Source organism: Callorhinchus milii, unplaced genomic scaffold (assembly GCF_018977255.1).
Source record: "Callorhinchus milii isolate IMCB2004 unplaced genomic scaffold, IMCB_Cmil_1.0 Scaffold1, whole genome shotgun sequence".
Taxonomy (NCBI): domain Eukaryota; kingdom Metazoa; phylum Chordata; class Chondrichthyes; order Chimaeriformes; family Callorhinchidae; genus Callorhinchus; species Callorhinchus milii.
In genome coordinates, this window is record NW_024704742.1 from 36354879 (window position 1) to 36373591 (window position 18713).

Below are 18713 nucleotides of genomic sequence, written 5' to 3' on the forward strand. Positions count from 1 at the left end.
CAGCTTGTAATTTGATAATGATTATACTGTATATTGTACCCATCCTATTTGTTTACGGATAGGAAATTTACACAGAAGTGATGGGAAGAAATGTTGTGATTTGCTCACAGGACTATTTACAAACTGACATGGTTACTTATGGTTGTTCAGGCTGAATCAATGAAAGTTCCCCAAAATAAGCATATATATATGTATGTATATAGATAGAAAGAGATCCGAAAAGGGGATTAATTTAAAAAAGGTTATTTAGAAAAACAGATAGCACTGGCAGAGACATAAAGGGCCGAATTGCTCTCTTCTGTGCAGAAAATGTCTGTTTTTTAAATCTCTTAAGGGATTTAAGTGGTGGATAGATTGATCAATCAATTATTTTCTAAAAGGTTTGTGAATTTCAATAATTATTTTGAAAAACAAAGATAGATTCTAGCTGTATTTTTTTGGATTTCTTGTACAATCACATAATTATTTTGCTTGTTTTTGTGGTTTAGGAGACTGAAGGAGATGACAGAGCAGGACTTGAAGGCGATGGTGATGGAGACTTGAAACCTGATTCAGACATTCCTGATGTTCCTCCGTCAAATGACACCACTCCAGAGGTTTTTAACAAGGCTCTATCAGGACTATCGTCAAGGTATTTTTGATCTGCCAATAGATCCATGTAGTTGTGTATCATATGGGTAGGGATGTTGTCACAATTGCATTGTGTGATTGATCAAATTAGAGAATACTTAATAATTTGCAACAATAAACTTCTTGCTGCCATTTACCAATATACCTTTTCCTCTCACTTTCGGTAGTTGTCAAATGTTCATTCAATACTTCTCAGTGTGTCTAAAATCAGCTCAGTGGGATAGTGGAATCAAGCAGGCGTTCTTAACACTGCACCATGGGAGCAGGTAGTCTGATATTCTCTGCAATGGAAACGCTGCATAACATGGAAGACCTTTAATAACAATTATTCCTGATTTGATGTAGCGTCTTTCACATCTGAATAACGTTTCAAAGCTCTTTGCAGGATTTACTATAAAGGGTAGCGACTGTATATTTTGTAGGCAAATGTAGTGTCAATTTGTCCACCACAGTGTCCCACAAACAATCATGAAGTGAATGAGCAGTTTTTATTTGTTTTTTATTTGTTTGCCAGGGCATTTGTAGAAACTTCTTCCTCCTTTCGAGTAGTGCCATGGGATCTTTAAATGTCCACCTAAACAGGTAGACTGGACGTTGTTTTAACATCTCATCCAAAGGATGGCACCTCCAAAAATGTAGCAAACCCCAGCACTGCATTGTAGGGTCACCCTAGGCTATATGTGGTCAGAGTTCCAATGATTCAGAAGAGAGTGCTACTAATTGAGCCGGGTTGACACATAGATACCATGGCACTATTCGTAAAGAGAAAGTGGGTTTTCCTGGTATGCTGGCCAACAATTCCCAGATGAAATTGATCATTTACTTCAGCACGGTCCAACAGGCGGCCCACAGGCCGCAGCCAGCGCGGCAGATGATTTTATCCGGCCCAAGACCATTTCCAGCATTCCAGCGTACACTCCCTCCCTGGTGAATGTCCTTCCAACGCAGCAGCAGGAGCTGGCGGTTGGGTGCAGCGCGGAGAGTGGAAATAATGCCGGCTGTTACTGCAGTGTGTACTGGAGCCGAGGGGAAGGCAAACGCATCTCCTTATCCACTGCGTTCTTAGGGGAAGGGGGTATTCAGGGAGGGAAAGGGGAGAGTGAGGGAGGGAAAGGGGAGAGTGAGGGAGGGGAAAGGGGTGAGTAAGGGAGGGGAAGGGGTGAGAGGGAGGGGAAGCAGGGATTGAGGGAGGGAGAGTGGGGAGGCGAAGTGGGAAGTGAGGGGGGAGAGAGAGCCTTACCATAACTTAATTGAAATCACTGTGCTTTAGTACATTTCGTTACCATGATTCAAGAGCTTTGTTTTTTTAAGATGTTTTGATTGGAAACTGTAAAGGATTAATCTTTCATACTTACGTTGCCCTTTGATCAGTTCTATTTAGATGCGTCACCAGGGTGAGGACGATTTTGCAAATTAAATTTTACAGCTTTTAAAAGTTTAATGTATCCCATTATTCTACTCTTGGTATTCGACATCTCTTGCTGGGATGCCTACTTGTATTATTCATGTGGCAGTGAGTGTCAGCAGGCCATACATACACATACACCCACAACTATTAGAGGGTGCTGCGGAGGGAGCAAGAACCCTATCAGGTTTTTTCCTTCCTGACCTTGGGAAGGATAGGCTCAATTTAGCCTCTCCCTACAGCCTCCGCTGAGACCAGCAAACTCAGCACAAGGGTTTAGACCTAGCCAGCAAGCTTCCAGTCCATAAGCTGCAGCTCTATCCACTTCACCATCAGTGCTGCTCCCCCTCAGCCCCAGTTCAAAAATCTTACTCTTGAGGCTTTAATAGTATAGAGTGGTTTAAATAGTTTGAAATTATTTAAAGTTTTTATACTAACACCAATTATCCTTTTTAATTCCATTGGCGGGCGGGCCTTCAGCCTCTCTGTCCCCATTCTCTGGAACTCCATCCCACACTTCATCTGCCCCTCCATTGCCTTCTTCAACACCCGTTTCAAGACCTTCCTCTTCAACCGTGTCTTTGGTCACCCTCCTACTCCTATCCTCACCGCCCTCCACCCTTCCTGATCCCAACCACTAGCTTGGGTGCGGATCCCTGACTGTCCTTGCAACGTGCGCTTGAAGTGAAAGGCACTATACACATGTAATTTCTTGGTGTGAAATGTGTTTGTAATGAGTGTTTTATTTTTCAGATGGAAGAACTGGTGGATTCGAGGGATTTTGTCGCTCACAATGATTTCATTTTTCTTTCTTATTATCTACCTGGGACCTGTAGTACTCATGCTTGTGGTTAGTATTTTCATATATAATTATCTTCATGGCTTTTTTTTTAAGCAGTGATTAATTTTTTTTTAAACTTGCGATGTACAAAACAAGATGGTCTTGGTTTAGATACCCAGTCTGTTGAGTTGCCTCATCTTAGTCAGGGCAGATGCAAAAGCAATGGTTAAACTTTGGCAGTTTTTACCCAGATCAATAGGGAATGTATTACTCGCTATGATTCATAGCATACTTTCTGTGAACCAAAAGCAGCACCAGCAGATTATGTGTTTCAAAGGAGATTGTATGGGAACTCGAGAAGGTACTGTGGAGGAGTCCACAGGACATTTGCGCTGTACTGGAGATAGCCTTACATTGAGGTCACCATGTAGTGAAATAATGGTATTTCAGTAAATGTGACTGGATTTTTAATCTTGACCTATTGCGTTTCTACAGGGATCATACAAGTAATTGAGGTCAGTGTTAACTTTCGAGCCAGCAGAATTGTTGTTGTTATTGTCTGTCTGACGTGTCGCAATGAGCTCCAACTTTTGTTCTTCTTTGTACAACATTTATACACCGGGTGAAATGACCAGTTATTAACGAGTTGTGTGATTCTGTTGCATTTATAGCAGCAGTGTAATCCGCACCTGTGCCACAAAGATCACAAGATTGGTTTAGATGAAGAGGGCCCTTTGGCCCATCCAATCTTGTCCCCCGCCATCACAGTATCAAGCTGCTTTTTAAATGAGTCCAGCGTACTTGCCCCAATCACCTTCCCCCTGCAACATCCTGTTCCAGTTTTTGATTACTTTGAGTAGGGAAATATGTTTCATTGTTACCTCAGGTACACTTACCAAGGTTAAATGATAATAATAATCCTTATATTTAAAATCACACTTTTCACATTGAGAGGATATCTCAAAAGTGCTTCACAGGATCTGCTGTAAACTACACTGCTCTTTTGTAGGTTAACATGACAGTCAGTTTGCCACCAGTAATATTCTGCAAACAATCATGAAGTGATTGACCAATTTTATCTGGGGGTTTGTTAGCCAGCACACCGGGAGAAACTTTTTTTTTCCCGAGTTGGACTGTGGGCTTTTTAATGTCCACCTGAACAGGCGGACGGGACCTAAGTTTAATGTCTCATCTGAAAAATGGCGCCTTCAGGACATTCTAGCAGGTTACCTATTGTCTGATTTCTTAAACTGCCCAATATGTGTATCCTACTTCATATGTGTGTGACCGTGGATTGGATTTGTTGGATTGATTTGTGTTGTGATCACAACATGGAGCAGTTTTTGCAACCTTCTGTAAAATGCTGAAGTAGGCTGTACATTTGTGCATGCTTTCAAGCAATCTAATCCATAACTGAAGGAGTACTGGTGTACTACTTTTAAATAATACATAATTTCCTGTTATTATCAGTTTTGTGCCAAATTTATATCCGTACCAGAATACATTTATACTAAGTTAGCAGCATACCATAGCAACAGACAAGGTTTTCACGTCTTAAAATCTGTTTATTCCTCCCTTTTAAGCAATTGAAGTGTTTTAATTTGCTTTCTTCGACTGCACAGGTACATTTATGCAAGTGAGGGGGAATTAAAACAGAATTGTTTTATTTTCTATTCCTGGAAAACATAACTCATTTTTTAATGTATTCTGTTTTAGGTTCTCTATGTTCAAATTAAATGTTTTCATGAGATCATCACCATTGGGTACAGAGTGTATCATTCTTATGAGCTACCTTGGTTCAGAACTTTGAGCTGGTAAGTATAGAATAAATACAGTGAAATTCTGTTAATTGAATGCTCAATTTGACAGTGAAACTTATTTTAAAAAATAAACTGTTCATGTAGTTGGATTTAACACTAGGAGACTCATCTCCTGGAGCTCTAAATTCTATTCAATAAACCAAACTATTGAATTATCCTATAAGTCAGTGTATTTTGTATATAATGTGATTACTTTTAAATGGGGAAAGAGGACGAGAGAAATTAGAGAAAATATTTGTTTTCAAGCTGTAAAAGGTGGTGTGATACCACACTTGAAACCTAATGCCTACAGTACAAAAGTGTGGTTTCTATTGGATGATTCTCACCGATGTTTCTTTTTGTTTAACTATCAGTAAGACATTAAGTGGTAGGACATTAAAACTTTGTCCATTCACCTTTGGATGAAGAAGCAAGAAACCTTTTCATACATTGATACAATATATTTTGTATCTTATCCAACATGGGTTTTTGGCTCCTATTAGTGCTGCCTTCCTGTCTGCGTTCAGCAGCTTGTTGGCCTAGGCTTGTTTATGTTATGCACTATTAGAAAAAAAATGTAAATTCTAATATTTTGCAAATATTGATAGTCATCTAGAATTTACATGGAGTTGACAATGTTTAAAATGGTGATTTAAATGGATAGACACAATTACGACATATTAAAGTTGTAATGCATATTGGAAATCAATACATCAAGGAAAAGTATCACTTATTCCAATCATTAATTTTATCTTTTAGCCTCTTACATAATTGAAGGTATCACATTATCGTGAAATCCATCCAGGAAAAAAGCTGTAGGTTCCAGCAAAATGCTCAAGAACTCTTTTAAATTCTATGATTAATTAACGGCATATTTTGATTGATTAATCTGATGTCAAAAGGCTTGATCCAGTTCTGAGTTAAGTGGGCAAAAGGAAGAAAGAGATGGGGGAAGAAGTAGGAATTGCAGTCAAAGATGAAGTAAAAACATCAGGAGGGATGGAGAAGACTTTTCTTAAAGGAGGAACAAGTCAAGGAAGTGGGAGCAATCTAGCGCCACATCATAAAGCACTTCAGGGCAAACTCTAGATGAATGTAACCTCCTGCACGGTATTCTTGGAATGGAGACCATTCCCTCAGAAATTTCTCCTAAAATCCCATTTTTGATTTCTAAATGCAATGTGAATTTATTCCTTGCCTGTGTAAATTCCTTTTGGTAGGTACATCCTCCTGTGTGTAAATTATTTCTTTTATGGAGAAACTGTTGCTGATTACTTTGGCGCTTTAGTGCAAAGGGAAGAACCACTTCAATTCCTAGTTCGCTATCATCGCTTCATCTCTTTTGCTATGTACCTGGCAGGTGAGTAAAATCTTAGCGCACAATTATTGTACATAGCATTGATTTTTTTTTATCAACCTCTTTAGTTGCATGAGAATTCGAATGCTTTTATTGTGAGCAATAAATCTAAATAGTTTTCTCGTGATGACAGACTGAATTCTATTACTACCCTCAATTGTCACAATCAACTTCCCTTTTCAGAATGGTTACTTTGAGTCTTCCCAACACAAGCAGCTTGTACTTTTGTACACTGACTGCCCTGGAGACATTTTCTTTCTGAGTAATCCAGCATGTACTGCATTAATGTTTATATTAATATTTGATGAGGGCTTCAAGATTTTGGTAGGATTAAGACTGCACTATTATCTACACAAAATATAAGCCATAACATTGGAAACTGAGTATAAAGTTCTAAAATTAACAACTTTCACCTTTGCCTTTTTGTCTTCTTGCTTTCATTGTTGAAATAGAATTTGTGATTCCTGTTAATGCAAAAGATTTGTACCTAGATGTTGTAGGAATAGTTAACCTCTCGTGTGTGTATGAAGAGTAGAAAGTCTGTGAATATTATGAATATTTTTAATCCTACTTTGGTAGTTTTTACCAAAATTAAAGAGAAATTAAAGCAAAGTTAAAGATAATTTTCAAGATTACCCTAACAATACCTCATTCATTGAAAACCAGTTTTGTGTAATAAAAATCAACATGAATGAAAATGAAAGTCAGTCAGTGTAACAACCTGCAACACTTTGGTTTAAAATGCTGCAAGTGTTCATAACAACATTTAAAGAAATTACATATATTTTTTCCTTGTGGACCTTTTCATTTGCTTTGAGCTACCATTTCAGTTCAGTATTCCAACAACAACAAGATTCCACTTATAGAGCGCCTTTCATGTCGGGAGGACGTCCCAAGGCGCTGTACAGTTGGAACAGATGTACAGATGGATTCCAACATCCATCTGGACCAATTTAGCTGTATGATTAATCTTGAGTAAAAGCAATCAACCAACATTTAATCCAATTAAACCTCTGTCTCTAATGGCCTATAATTTATTTATTTAGTACACTTTAATGTTTCTTCAATACTGTATTGCAGTTTAGTTATCCTGAAACTGTGAGAGTGTCATCATTTTCAGTGTGTCTTGGAATTGGTGCGCACATACGTTTTAACTGGAATGCTTGATTGAGTTTTAGCAGTTAAACATAGCTTTGGCAAGTTGACAAATAAACCAGTTTCTCCTTTATAAAGTCTGTAACTGACATTCATTTCCTGGCTCTTTTTGCAGTATAGAAACCCATTTTATAAAAGCAGAATTTTAAAAATGTTTCACAAAGAAAGTTATGCAGAGGACAACTGTGTTTATGCTCTATATTGACTGCAACTGTTCCGCCTGCTTTAGTTTGGATCATTTCAAACTCAAAATTTAAGCTTTTAATGTAATTGCTGTTTAAACCAGGCAATCAATATAACTTGTTGTGTAAAATACACAAACTAGGCGTAACATTATTTCTGCTACATGGTATATTTTGTTTAATTCATATTCCTCCAAGGAAGAAGGCATTGAGATTGGTCAATGTAATTACAACAAGCTATTCTGTGTAAACTCTATGGTTTATTTGAGATCAACTTTTATCTTTTCCATTTTCTAAAATTGTCATCAGTTCCATTTTTTAAGAGAGGGCTTTCATGTTTTAATTCCAAATGAATTTCTTTAAAATCCCCAAATGCCTTCACTTTTGTTATCTATATAATGAATGTGAAGAAGTAGTTATAAGCTAATGGTTCGTATGTGCTCTAAACTGTGAGAGCAAAGCTTTATAGTTGGAATCATGTAGAGGCTTGGCATTGTACTCTGATTTTTCTGGCATATTCTGTTTGTTTTATCTATGGTTTTAAAGATTCTTTCTTTTTTCTCTCATGCTCCAGTGCCATGCACCAAAAGAGGATGGATGATTCAGTTCCTCCTGTGTCCCTGCCAGTCCTGCTCAGAAACTGCATGCTGTCATGTATGTGGGAGCAATCCTGAGTGATCTTTCCCTCTAAATTTTCTATTTTTCCTTTTCCCTTCCTGTGGAAAAAATGGTTGTTCCCCAACTTAGTGTGTGTGAAATGCAGGTTCACACATACTTATGACCTAAAGATTTGTGGCTTCATATTGGAGCTGTTCCAACAGTTTGAATTTTGTTTTAATTCCATTTTTGCCAGGAGCAGCTATCCATATGCTCTGACATTGCAATCAATTCCATGGCCACTTTGTATTTTCTGTAATCTTTAAAGTGCCACTAAAATTAATTAATCATTAGAAATCTTTTACTTGGAAAATAAAAGATTTCAAACAATGCCTTATTAAAGTTATTATCTGAGATGTGGTAGATAAATTTAAACATTTAACGGGATTTGCATGTACCATGCATTTGAAAAGATTAGGTGCATTTGCATAAGAATGGCTTACACCATAACACTTGTCTGTATTTGTTATTGTATATTGAGAAGGCTAATATAATTCCTGCTGTCACTTTTCAGGCTTCTGCATGTTTGTACTGAGTTTAGTGAAGAAACATTACCGACTGCAGTTTTACATGGTGTGTATCCAATATTTATTGTGTAATTATTAATTTAAATGGGAAAATTACATATTGCTACAACTTCAACATAATTATTTTTCTTCGAAAAGCTACTAGTCAGTGTTTGAGGGGTTTCATGGAAGGATACATTGTCCCTTACTTCTGAAAATCTCAATTTCATTCTAATCCAGATTGATGGGATGAAAAGACCTCTTTTGACTGATCAAAGTCAGATTTAAGTGACATTATTTTGGCAATTTCATTGTAGCATCACTGGACAGTGATTTGTCTATAAATTGTCCATTTTTAAATTGTTCATGAAGTGGTAAGGATAGATGCTGCGGCAATTGAAAAATGAACGCATGTGCTGTGAATAGTTCTTTGAAGTTCAGGTCAAGGCACATTGTTGGAGCCGACAGAGAAAAGGCAAATGCAGAGAAGAGGGAGCTTTATTCTGCATTTGAATGTGCCATTATCTTGAATAGAATTACCCATTCAGTTTCGGATCTGGTTGTCTGGAAATTTCTAAAAAGTAACATACATTCTCTGCTTCTGGTTATATTTAACAACCTATTCCAGTTATAGTGCAATTATTATGTGAAATGCACATCACCAAAGGTCAGTAAACTTAAGTGGAGAGTAACCTGCCAGTAGTCTTTCCTTTCTTCCTCAAACAATGGTTTCCTGTCTTATTATGTGGAGGTATTAAGGTTTCAGTTAAATTTCTCCATCGACAAAGAAAGTCAGCATAACCCATGATTATGTCCCTTAATCTACCGCTGATTGGTTTTGAAATTAGCAAGAAAATTGGAACCACTCCCAGGGTTGCCTCTGGCACTAGGTGTGTCAAATAAGAGCATTGAATCCCTTACTTTGATGAGCACAACATTACATTAGTAAAATGTTAAAACTGATTCCGTGAAGTAATGGGGCCGTTTCAGGGAAAAGGCAGAAGGAATTACAGTTCCTCTTGCATAATCGTATCTCCTTTATTTGGAGGAAAGAATAGTTTGAACATGACACCAAACCAGTCCAATCACTAAAAGTAGCTTACTCATGGTGTTCGTGATTTCCATTGTTCTGTGGTCAGACGTGGAACCAGTCAGCCCGTTTGACCCAGTTTAGCACCAGCAAATTCAAGGGCAATTTTTTTCTTTGTGCATCTTCTTGAATCCTGAAAGGGTATTGACATTTTGTTAATAATTATTGCATTTGATTTACGATTCTATAAGCATTTGTTAATAACCAAATGCTAACCACAATTAATCATTCAGTGCTTCAATAGACTACTTCAGTCTTGAGGTTATATTTGACACTGGAGTGATTAGTTTCATGTACTAAGGGCTACCATCAAATTTTGGCTCTGCCTCCCAGCAGATCAATTTCAAGATCGCCTTCACCCATAAATCTCTCTATGCTCTTGCACCTCCTTATCTCTCTTGATTGTTTCCTATCCCCCTCCTCTGCTCACCCCCTCCATTCAGCAAACGTGAGCTTCCTGCATGAATCCTGCCTTCACGTGCATCGTCGGTGGTTGAACCTTCAGATTGTGCACTCCTAACCTCTGCAATTCCCCCCTCTGCTTCTTCATCTCATCCTCTCTCTAAGTCTTTTTAAGTTAATAATTCTTACATTTGGTATACACCTTCCATGTTGGGATTATGTCTCAAAGGGCTTCACTGCATATACTGTAAGACTGTGTTTTATGGGTGAACCTACCCCTTCAAACATGTCTACAGCACCTCCTCCTGCTCTCCTCTCCCTTGTTTGGCATCTAACCCCATCATTATAAAGCACTCTGAGCTGTTGCCATACATAAAGGGTGCTATATAAATGTCTTGGAATATTAAGAATCAGATTTGCATTAATTGTATTTGAAAATGTAAAATATGCACTATAGAAACTTTGCAGGCTGTTTATATATTTTCTTTTCCCATCTTCCATTAATCTTCTATTCTGTGCCCTTAACCTTTCTTTTCTCTTGATTTTGGTTGATGCTGATGTGGAGTTTCGCTAGTGCTTCCACTGCCTTACCCAAGTGACCGTTTTCATGTGTGAACCTTAATTGAAAACTGGTGGAGTATTGATCGGAGGGTGCATCACGTAGAACCAAATTCTATATTTAATAACAAATGCCTATGCACATGATCCCACACCCCCCACCCCCCATTTTCTGTTTCTTTCCGGGAAAAGGATGATTCATGCTGATCTCCAATTCTCCTCAAATTCACTCTTCATCTTGCATGAACTTGAGTAGACATTGTCTGTAGGCAGTTAACCTGTGGGTACATCATAGCCAGGATTTTCACCCATTATCTCAGTGCGCACGTCTATCAGGAATCTCTAAGTAGTGATCAAGTATCAACTTTATTTTGAAACCCATGTCCATACTTAAGAGTATCCAAACCAAACTGAGAATTCCATGCATTCCACCTACACATGGAAATTCCTTTAACATGGACATTATTTAACCTGCTGTCTGGAGTTATTTTATAGTGTTAATTTGATGTGTTCATAATTTCAGTGACCTATTTGAGGTGTAAATGCCTCTCTGCTTTCATTGTGAAAGGAAACTGAAAAATATAGTAGCTCCTATACTTGTATTACATTGTAAATTTATTACACCTATTCCCTGCCCTATGTATTGCAAGACTAAGAATCTATAGAGCACTGAATATAGTCAAAAGAATGCATGTCAACAAATAATGATGTATATAGAACTTGGATTTATATCTATAATTATTCCTGTACAGTTTCAAACATAATAATGGATTTCAAAATGTGTATGATAGTTTCAATTAACCAGAATGACACAACCAATAGATTTGGAAGTTTTAGTATAATAATAAAATAAAAATACACGACTACTTTTTTTCTTCAACAACTAAATAAATCTCATTGAATATAAGAATTGGGACAGAACAATGGATTTAAACTATCTTAAAATGTGGCACTAGTTAAATGTTACATTATGTGTGATTTCTTATCAGTTCATCTCAATATTTTAAATATTTAAAGTAGTGTAATTGAATTCTGCAAATGCCTTGTATTTTTGGCTGGCAAAGCTACCTTTTTGTGTCAAGTGTTTGTTAATTTCGTGGGTGGGTGATAGTACTAAGCATTGTAAATAGGCCAGATTCTGCAGGGAAACAGAACCGTTTTACAGATATTTTAAATTAAAGGGTACTTCAATAAAGGCTGAGTTATTTGAATTATGAGTTAAGAATTGGATGCCATCTAGAGAAATGTAACAAGATTATTGTTTTACATTATTGTCTTGTAACTTGCATTTATATAGTTCTGTTCATGTAGGGCAATATCTTGGGAGCACTTCTGCAATATTGTCTATACTGTACATCAAGTGAATTAATGTAGTAGAATACTATAAAACATCCTAATTAAACTTGGTAATTTTGATTTGGTTGTATTTACAGTTTGGGTGGACACATGTTACATTGCTAATAGTTGTCACTCAGTCTCATCTGGTAATTCAAAATCTGTTTGAAGGAATGATTTGGTAAGTGAATTATTGTCACCCTTGTACTCGACACATTCCTCCAATAGTATAAATACATTTATTTTTCCTGTAGTACGTGTACAGTACTACAGATTCACAGTAAAAGTAGCTGATGTTGTATTTAATTGACATCTTGATATGTGGATTGATTTGGGGATTTGTAAATATAGTTTGTTGAGTAAAACTTATAATCTAAATCATCTCTTTATTGATTTGTGTTTGTTAGCTATCATGAGGTATTTTATATGCAATGAGAGCTCTACTATATGAAATTTTTACGTTTTTGTTGAATTCATGAATTTGCTCTCTGTAATGAGGATTTGTGTCTGAAAATTCCAAGCTATTTTGTCTTTTGATGCATTAAATCATTTCCCATAACCATTCCATTTCAGGTTTATTGTTCCAATCTCAATTGTCATTTGTAATGACATAATGGCATATCTATTTGGTTTCTTCTTTGGAAGAACTCCATTAATTAAGGTAAGAAACTGTATATAAAAATAGTCATGCTGTAATTTAAATTTATATTGGCTGAGCATTACTTATTCAATAGAGGAACTTGTAAACTTGTGGAAGAAACCTTACCATTAACTACATAACTGCTTTAATGCTAGTTAAAGTGCAATTTAATTGCAGTGGGAACTAATAGCTTCTGAAGCATAAGGGGTGCATAGTAAACTGCTTCAAGAGCATGTTGAAATAGTATTGTCTTATTCACTCTTCTGTATATTTAAACCTTGCAGGCAATTTAAATTTAAATTGTCCTTTTGCATTTTTAACAGTTTGTCTGATATTTTAACTTGTGCTTCTTTATAGTTGTCTCCAAAGAAAACCTGGGAAGGTTTCATTGGTGGTTTCTTTGCAACTGTTGTTTTTGGATTTCTGGTAAGTTGGAAAAAAATAATGAATTATGTGTTCAAGGTGAGAAAATGTCGGAACCCAACACATCCAGGTTGGGTATAATGTAGTTAGATGTAAAGTAAAAGTCCCTTTGCTGTCAAATCAAATGCTTTCAAGGAGAAAAGAAAATGTTGACACTAAAGCATGCAATATGGATATTGAGTTTCTTTTTTAGTGTTTGAATCTTGATTAATTTTGTCATTTTGATATGCTATCTTTAGATTTACAGCTGTAGAAATAAAATTAAGAATGAAATTAGTGTCAAATTATTTATGTATAAATACATTTTCTTAGAAACTTATATCTATATCAGTTCATTTATATCAGTTTTATTAAGAAATTAAGAATAATTTTCACATTTAACATGTCTGTGGTTGTTCTGTGGTAAATCTATGGATCGTTTTTGCTTTACTACTATTTTTTCTCTGCAGTTTGCCTATGCCTTATCGAGGTACAATTACTTTGTGTGTCCAGTGGATTACAGCAGTGAAACCAACAGCTTTATTGTTGACTGCGAACCTTCGCCTTTGTTCCACCTGCAGGAATACACACTTCCATCTGTAATGCAGACTGTCCTCGGATGGGTACGGAATGTTTCTTGCTAAAATTTACAACAGTTTGTAGTCAAAAGCTGCTGTTTAAATGGTGCTTGTTTTGCCTGTTTCAATTTTCCCAAAATATGTCTGCAATGTCACTGTACAGAAACCTCTTTCCTGTTCATTTTCTGCTGCCCTATATACTTCGGCAAATGCTTTAAGCTGTAGAAGGATTAGTTTACATTTGGTCAGGGCAAAGATACTTTGTAAAGGAAGCCAAAATCTATTTTGATTCCAATATGTTAAGTGTCTTTTTTCCCTATTACTGTAGTTTTACAGTATAAATAGAAATTGTGCATAAACATGTAACATTAGATGGTAAACCATTGCTCACTCTGCTGCGAAGGTTATGCCTTGGGTTCACATACATTCAAAAATCCACACAACAGTGCACTGCAGTGTTTTTTTTCCTAGTTTTCTCCATGTACTTGTAGTGCTTCATTGCATATTATTGCATGTTTTATGGGCAGTGCAGTTTTATAAGAAATCCAGTATATGGGCAGTAAAAGTTCTCTTGTGCTTGCCCAAGTGACCGTTCTATATGTAGGAACCTAAACTGTAGATGTTGGCAGGCTGACCAGAGCTTTTCTCAATCTAGTTCTTACTCGATTCTGTGCGCACATTTTATGGCAGAACACTATTGTATAATGTGACTAGATACTGAATCCAATGTTCATGAATGAAAACCCTGACTGATCATTTTTGCTTCTCTTTCTCGTACAAGTATGTCTGTTTGTGTTAGTTCACACAATGTTTAAGGGCGGAGGGGGCATAATAATAATGGTTAACGTCTGGGTCAATAGGCCACTGCTGACATCACACAGTATATTCTGTGAAGCGCTTTGAAACGTCCAGAAGACGTGAAAAACGCTATATCAAATGCAAGGATTATTATTATTATTGAATCTGTTTCCACCGACCTTTCAGGCAGTGCATTCCAGACCATAACAACTCTGTAAAATTTTTCCTCACTTTAAGCTGTTGCAGAGGACAAGGCACAATCCTGAATGTCCTTTGGATTTGTCGAAAAATGAATCCTACTGGTGGGTGGATTGTGTCATAGCATATTAAACCCCATTTACTATTGCCTTCTGGCAGCTCCCACAATGACCCAAATGAATTCCAGCAAGTTGTCTGGGCTTTATCAGAAGCAGCTTTTTATTGAATCCTCAATTCAGAATTCTGTTCAAATCTAAGACAAACTTTTTGTCTCAACTAGTTAAGACTATTTTTTCTTCTTTTTACACAGAAAACAGTGCACCTCTACCCATTCCAGATACACAGCATTGCCCTTTCCACATTTGCATCTTTAATTGGGCCTTTTGGAGGTTTTTTCGCCAGTGGATTTAAACGAGCTTTCAAAATAAAAGTAAGTATTCAAACTGAGGTATCTTACAATATTACTGCAGTAAAACTCACTGTAAGTCATATCAGTCAGGACAATAACATTTAATATGACTTATGTGATGTTCAAGTTGCAGGCAAACTGTTGCAGTCGTAGAAAATCTGATTTAATCAATAATCTACGCTGCACTTGTGTGCAGCCGGTAAGTGTGCATGCAGTAGCTGGTATGTGTGCATTCAGTGCTGGATACATTAAGTCTACATTTCCTGAGATTCATTGTGTCTTCACCTGTCACCTTGTGCCACTTATCGGCAAATGTTGGAATCACATTGCATTGCGGGGAAATGAAGTTCTGCGCATCGTTCGACAGATGAAGACATTTCCCCGTGATTCAATGCAGCTGGACGGTAAATTTGCATGCGTCGACGAGTAAGGACGTTCAAGGCCTCTGGTAAGCGCGGGGGTAATACAGGGTAGGGAGCGACGTTACGAGTTAGGAGGTGATTAATATGAGTAGAGTCAAGAAATCTAAGTGGTTTTAGAGGTTTCTATTCAGTTTCTATTCAGTTTCTAAACCTCTAAAACCACTTATTCAATTTCTAAGGAAACTGAATGGAACTCGGGTGAATGTACGACTCAGGTATTTATAAAGATAAGACTTATGCGAGTTTTACTGTGTCATTCAAAGTAGTTCCCAACTCCTTCCTCCACAGGCTGCAGATCATCCAGAACTCTGCAGCCCGTGTCCTCTCCCATACCAGGCTCTGTGACCCTATCATCCCCATCCTCGCCCGACTCCACTGGCTTCCCATCACACAGAGGATACAGTTCAAGATCCTGGTCCTCACCTTCAAAGCCCTGCACGGTCTTGCTCCCCCCTACCTCTCCAACCTCCTAACCCCCTACCATCCTGTTCGCTCCCTCCGCTCAGCGGGTTCCGGCCTGCTTCACATCCCCCGCCTTGCTCGCCCCACTATCGGCGGACGGGCCTTCCACCACTTTGCACCCACCGACTGGAACTCCATTCCGCAGTCCCTTCTCCCTCGCCACCTTCAAGACCCACCTCAACACCCTCCTCTTCAACCTTGCTTTTGATCTCCCTGCTTTCCCCCCCGCCCTCCACCCTTCCCCGCCTCGACCCCCAGCTCAGGTACCTAACTCTGTATGTCCAGCACCTTGGGGCGTCCTCCCGACGTGAAAGGTGCTTTACAAATGTAATTTTGTTGTTGTTGTTGCAGTTTAAGTGAAATCTGCATGCACAGGCACAAGGAAATATACAGCAGTGTAATATGAGTAAAATAATCTATTCTTTCTCGGTTATTTTTGTTTGATGTTTGTGTATGATCTGTCCCTCATGATCATTATTTAGAATCTGACAAATTCACAATTTCACCATGATTGGTGGAGGAAGAAAATTCAGCCAGATTTGCATACTTGGTGATTGATCCTTAAGCAGCATCCACAAAAAGCCTAAGAACTGGTCAACTGTTTGCTGTTTTCACAAGGGGAATGTTGGATGGTATAGGGTGAGAGAAGATGCTAAAAAAGAACATGTGTTACACACAAATAAATTGCAATAGAAATAACCACATGGAAGGAAGAAGCTGAGTAAAACTTGGAGCAGTCTGGCCAATTTTTATTCAATTGAAATGTCAATGCTTCTGATAAGTTTACTTACCAGATTTTTTTTTTCAGGATTTTGCCGACACTATTCCTGGCCATGGTGGAATTATGGATCGATTTGATTGCCAATATCTGATGGCTACTTTTGTTCATGTTTATATTGGCAGCTTCATCAGGTAAATTTACTTTTTAATTTTTAGGAGTGGTCAGAGCTGCAGTTTATGAAGCAGGAGTTTGCTGGTCTCTGCCAGGGCGTGGTGCGGTGGCAACATTAACTTGAGCCTTCCTTTCCACAAATGGCTTCTCCTCCAGCCCCCGCACTGACTCGTGCGGTGTCCCTCAGGGCTCTGTCCTCAGTCCCCTCCTCTTCACCCTCTATATGCTCCCCCTTGGTGATATCATCCGCAGACATGGGGTTAACTTCCACATGTATGCGGGTAACACCCATCTTTCCTCCTCTACCCTCAACTCCACGACCACCGATGTCCTGACAGCTGCCTGTCTGACATCAAGTCCTGGACGAGAGATAACTTTCTTCAGCTCAACGTGCGCAAAACTGAGGCCCTCCTGATTGGCTCACGTCAGCGCCTCCGCACCTCAGGCGCTGACAGCATCAGCATCCAAGGCTGCACTCTCCACCTCTCAAAGTCAGTCAGGAACCTCGGGGTTCTGTTCGACCCTGAGCTGTCCTTTCTTACTCATATCCGCGCCACAACTGGCACCGCCTTCCATCACCTCCGGAATATCGCCAGACTACGGCACTACCTCACCCCTCACGCTGCTGAAACTCTGGTCCACGCCTTTATCACCTCAAGGCTGGACTATGGGAACTCTCTCCTCGCCGGCCTTCCCGCCACCTCCCTCCACAAGCTGCAGGTCATTCAGAACTCTGCAGCTCGTGTACTGTCCCGCACCAGGCTTCGGGACCACATCACTCCCACCCTCGCTCGCCTCCACTGGCTCCCCATCCCCCAGAGGATCGAATTCAAGATCCTCACCCTCACCTACAAGGCCATTCACGGCCTCGCTCCCTCCTACCTCTCTGACCTACTATCCTCCTACTTACCTGCCCGTACCCTCCGTTCCTCTGGCTCCGGTCTGCTCCACATCCCCCGCCCCAACCGCCCTACCATCGGTGGCCGGGCCTTCAGCCTCTCAGCCCCTATGCTCTGGAACTCCATCCCCCAGTGCCTTCACCTTGCTTCCTCCCTTTCCTCCTTCAAGGCCGGTCTCAAGACCTTTCTCTTTGACCGTGCCTTCAGCTCCCCTCTCGACTCTCTACCTCCTCCTCGCTCCCTCCCTTCCCTCACCCTGACCATTTCCCCCCAATGCTCGGGTCCTGACCCAACTGTACAGTGCCTTGGGACGTCCTCCCGACGTGAAAGGCACTCTATAAATGGAATCTTGTTGTTGTTGTTCCTGTGGTTAGAGCGGAAAGGCCAGTTTTGCTATTACCTTTTGTCTTTATTCCACGTCCTCTACTGGCAATTTGTACATGTGGTAGCTAAATGAGGAGAGGCTCAGGTCTGGCTGTGACACCCTCAGATCAGATATATAGGTTCCAAGTCCTGGTGAGAGGCTTGATCCCAAAACCTGACTCCTGATGTGCTACCAACTGAGCCAGGCTGACACACAAATTGGCTGCTGCGTTCACCTATAAATACAGTTACTACACTTCAAAGAGTTTTAGGGTAATTGCTATGTAGTATGTCGATTTAGAAGTTATAGGTGCTTTATCAAATGTAAGAAGAATTAGCTATATTTGCATTTTTACATATTTAAATACAGTAAACCCCCAGGGATCAGGAATTCAGAACTAACCGGACTGGGCCTGAAACAATAATTCCCACAAAATGTACAGTCATTTCACTTTACAGAATATTCTGTGAAGCGCTTTGAGATGTCTTGAAGGCGTGATAAGGTGCTATATCAAATGCATGCATTATTATTATCCACATTAACTTGCATTTTGGTTTTAATATTTTGCCAGTAGGTGTATCCACTAATCTCAACAACAACAAGATTACATTTGTATAGCGCCTTTCACGTCAGGAGGACATCCCAAAGCGCTGGACAGTGTACAGCATTTCAGACCCGAGCTGGGGTTAGGGGGGGAGAAGGGAGGGGAAGGGGGGTGGCCGATGGCATGGTCGAAGAGGAGGGTCTTGAGGCGGGACTTGAAGGAGGCTAAGGAGGGGGAGAGGTGGAGTG

The 18713-nt window shown here is 39.2% G+C and overlaps 1 protein-coding gene across 1 annotated transcript in view; it reads left to right on the forward strand.

Moving 5' to 3' along the window:
- Positions 1–18713, forward strand: part of cds1 (CDP-diacylglycerol synthase (phosphatidate cytidylyltransferase) 1) — a 44949-nt gene that overhangs the window by 24237 nt on the left and 1999 nt on the right. The window contains exons 2-12 of the mRNA XM_007896959.2: positions 489–631; positions 2789–2885; positions 4533–4630; positions 5836–5975; positions 8481–8539; positions 11956–12038; positions 12431–12518; positions 12855–12923; positions 13370–13522; positions 14784–14903; positions 16575–16678. Coding sequence (XP_007895150.1) covers positions 489–631; positions 2789–2885; positions 4533–4630; positions 5836–5975; positions 8481–8539; positions 11956–12038; positions 12431–12518; positions 12855–12923; positions 13370–13522; positions 14784–14903; positions 16575–16678 — 1154 coding nt within the window. The remainder of the gene's footprint in view (positions 1–488; positions 632–2788; positions 2886–4532; positions 4631–5835; positions 5976–8480; positions 8540–11955; positions 12039–12430; positions 12519–12854; positions 12924–13369; positions 13523–14783; positions 14904–16574; positions 16679–18713) is intronic.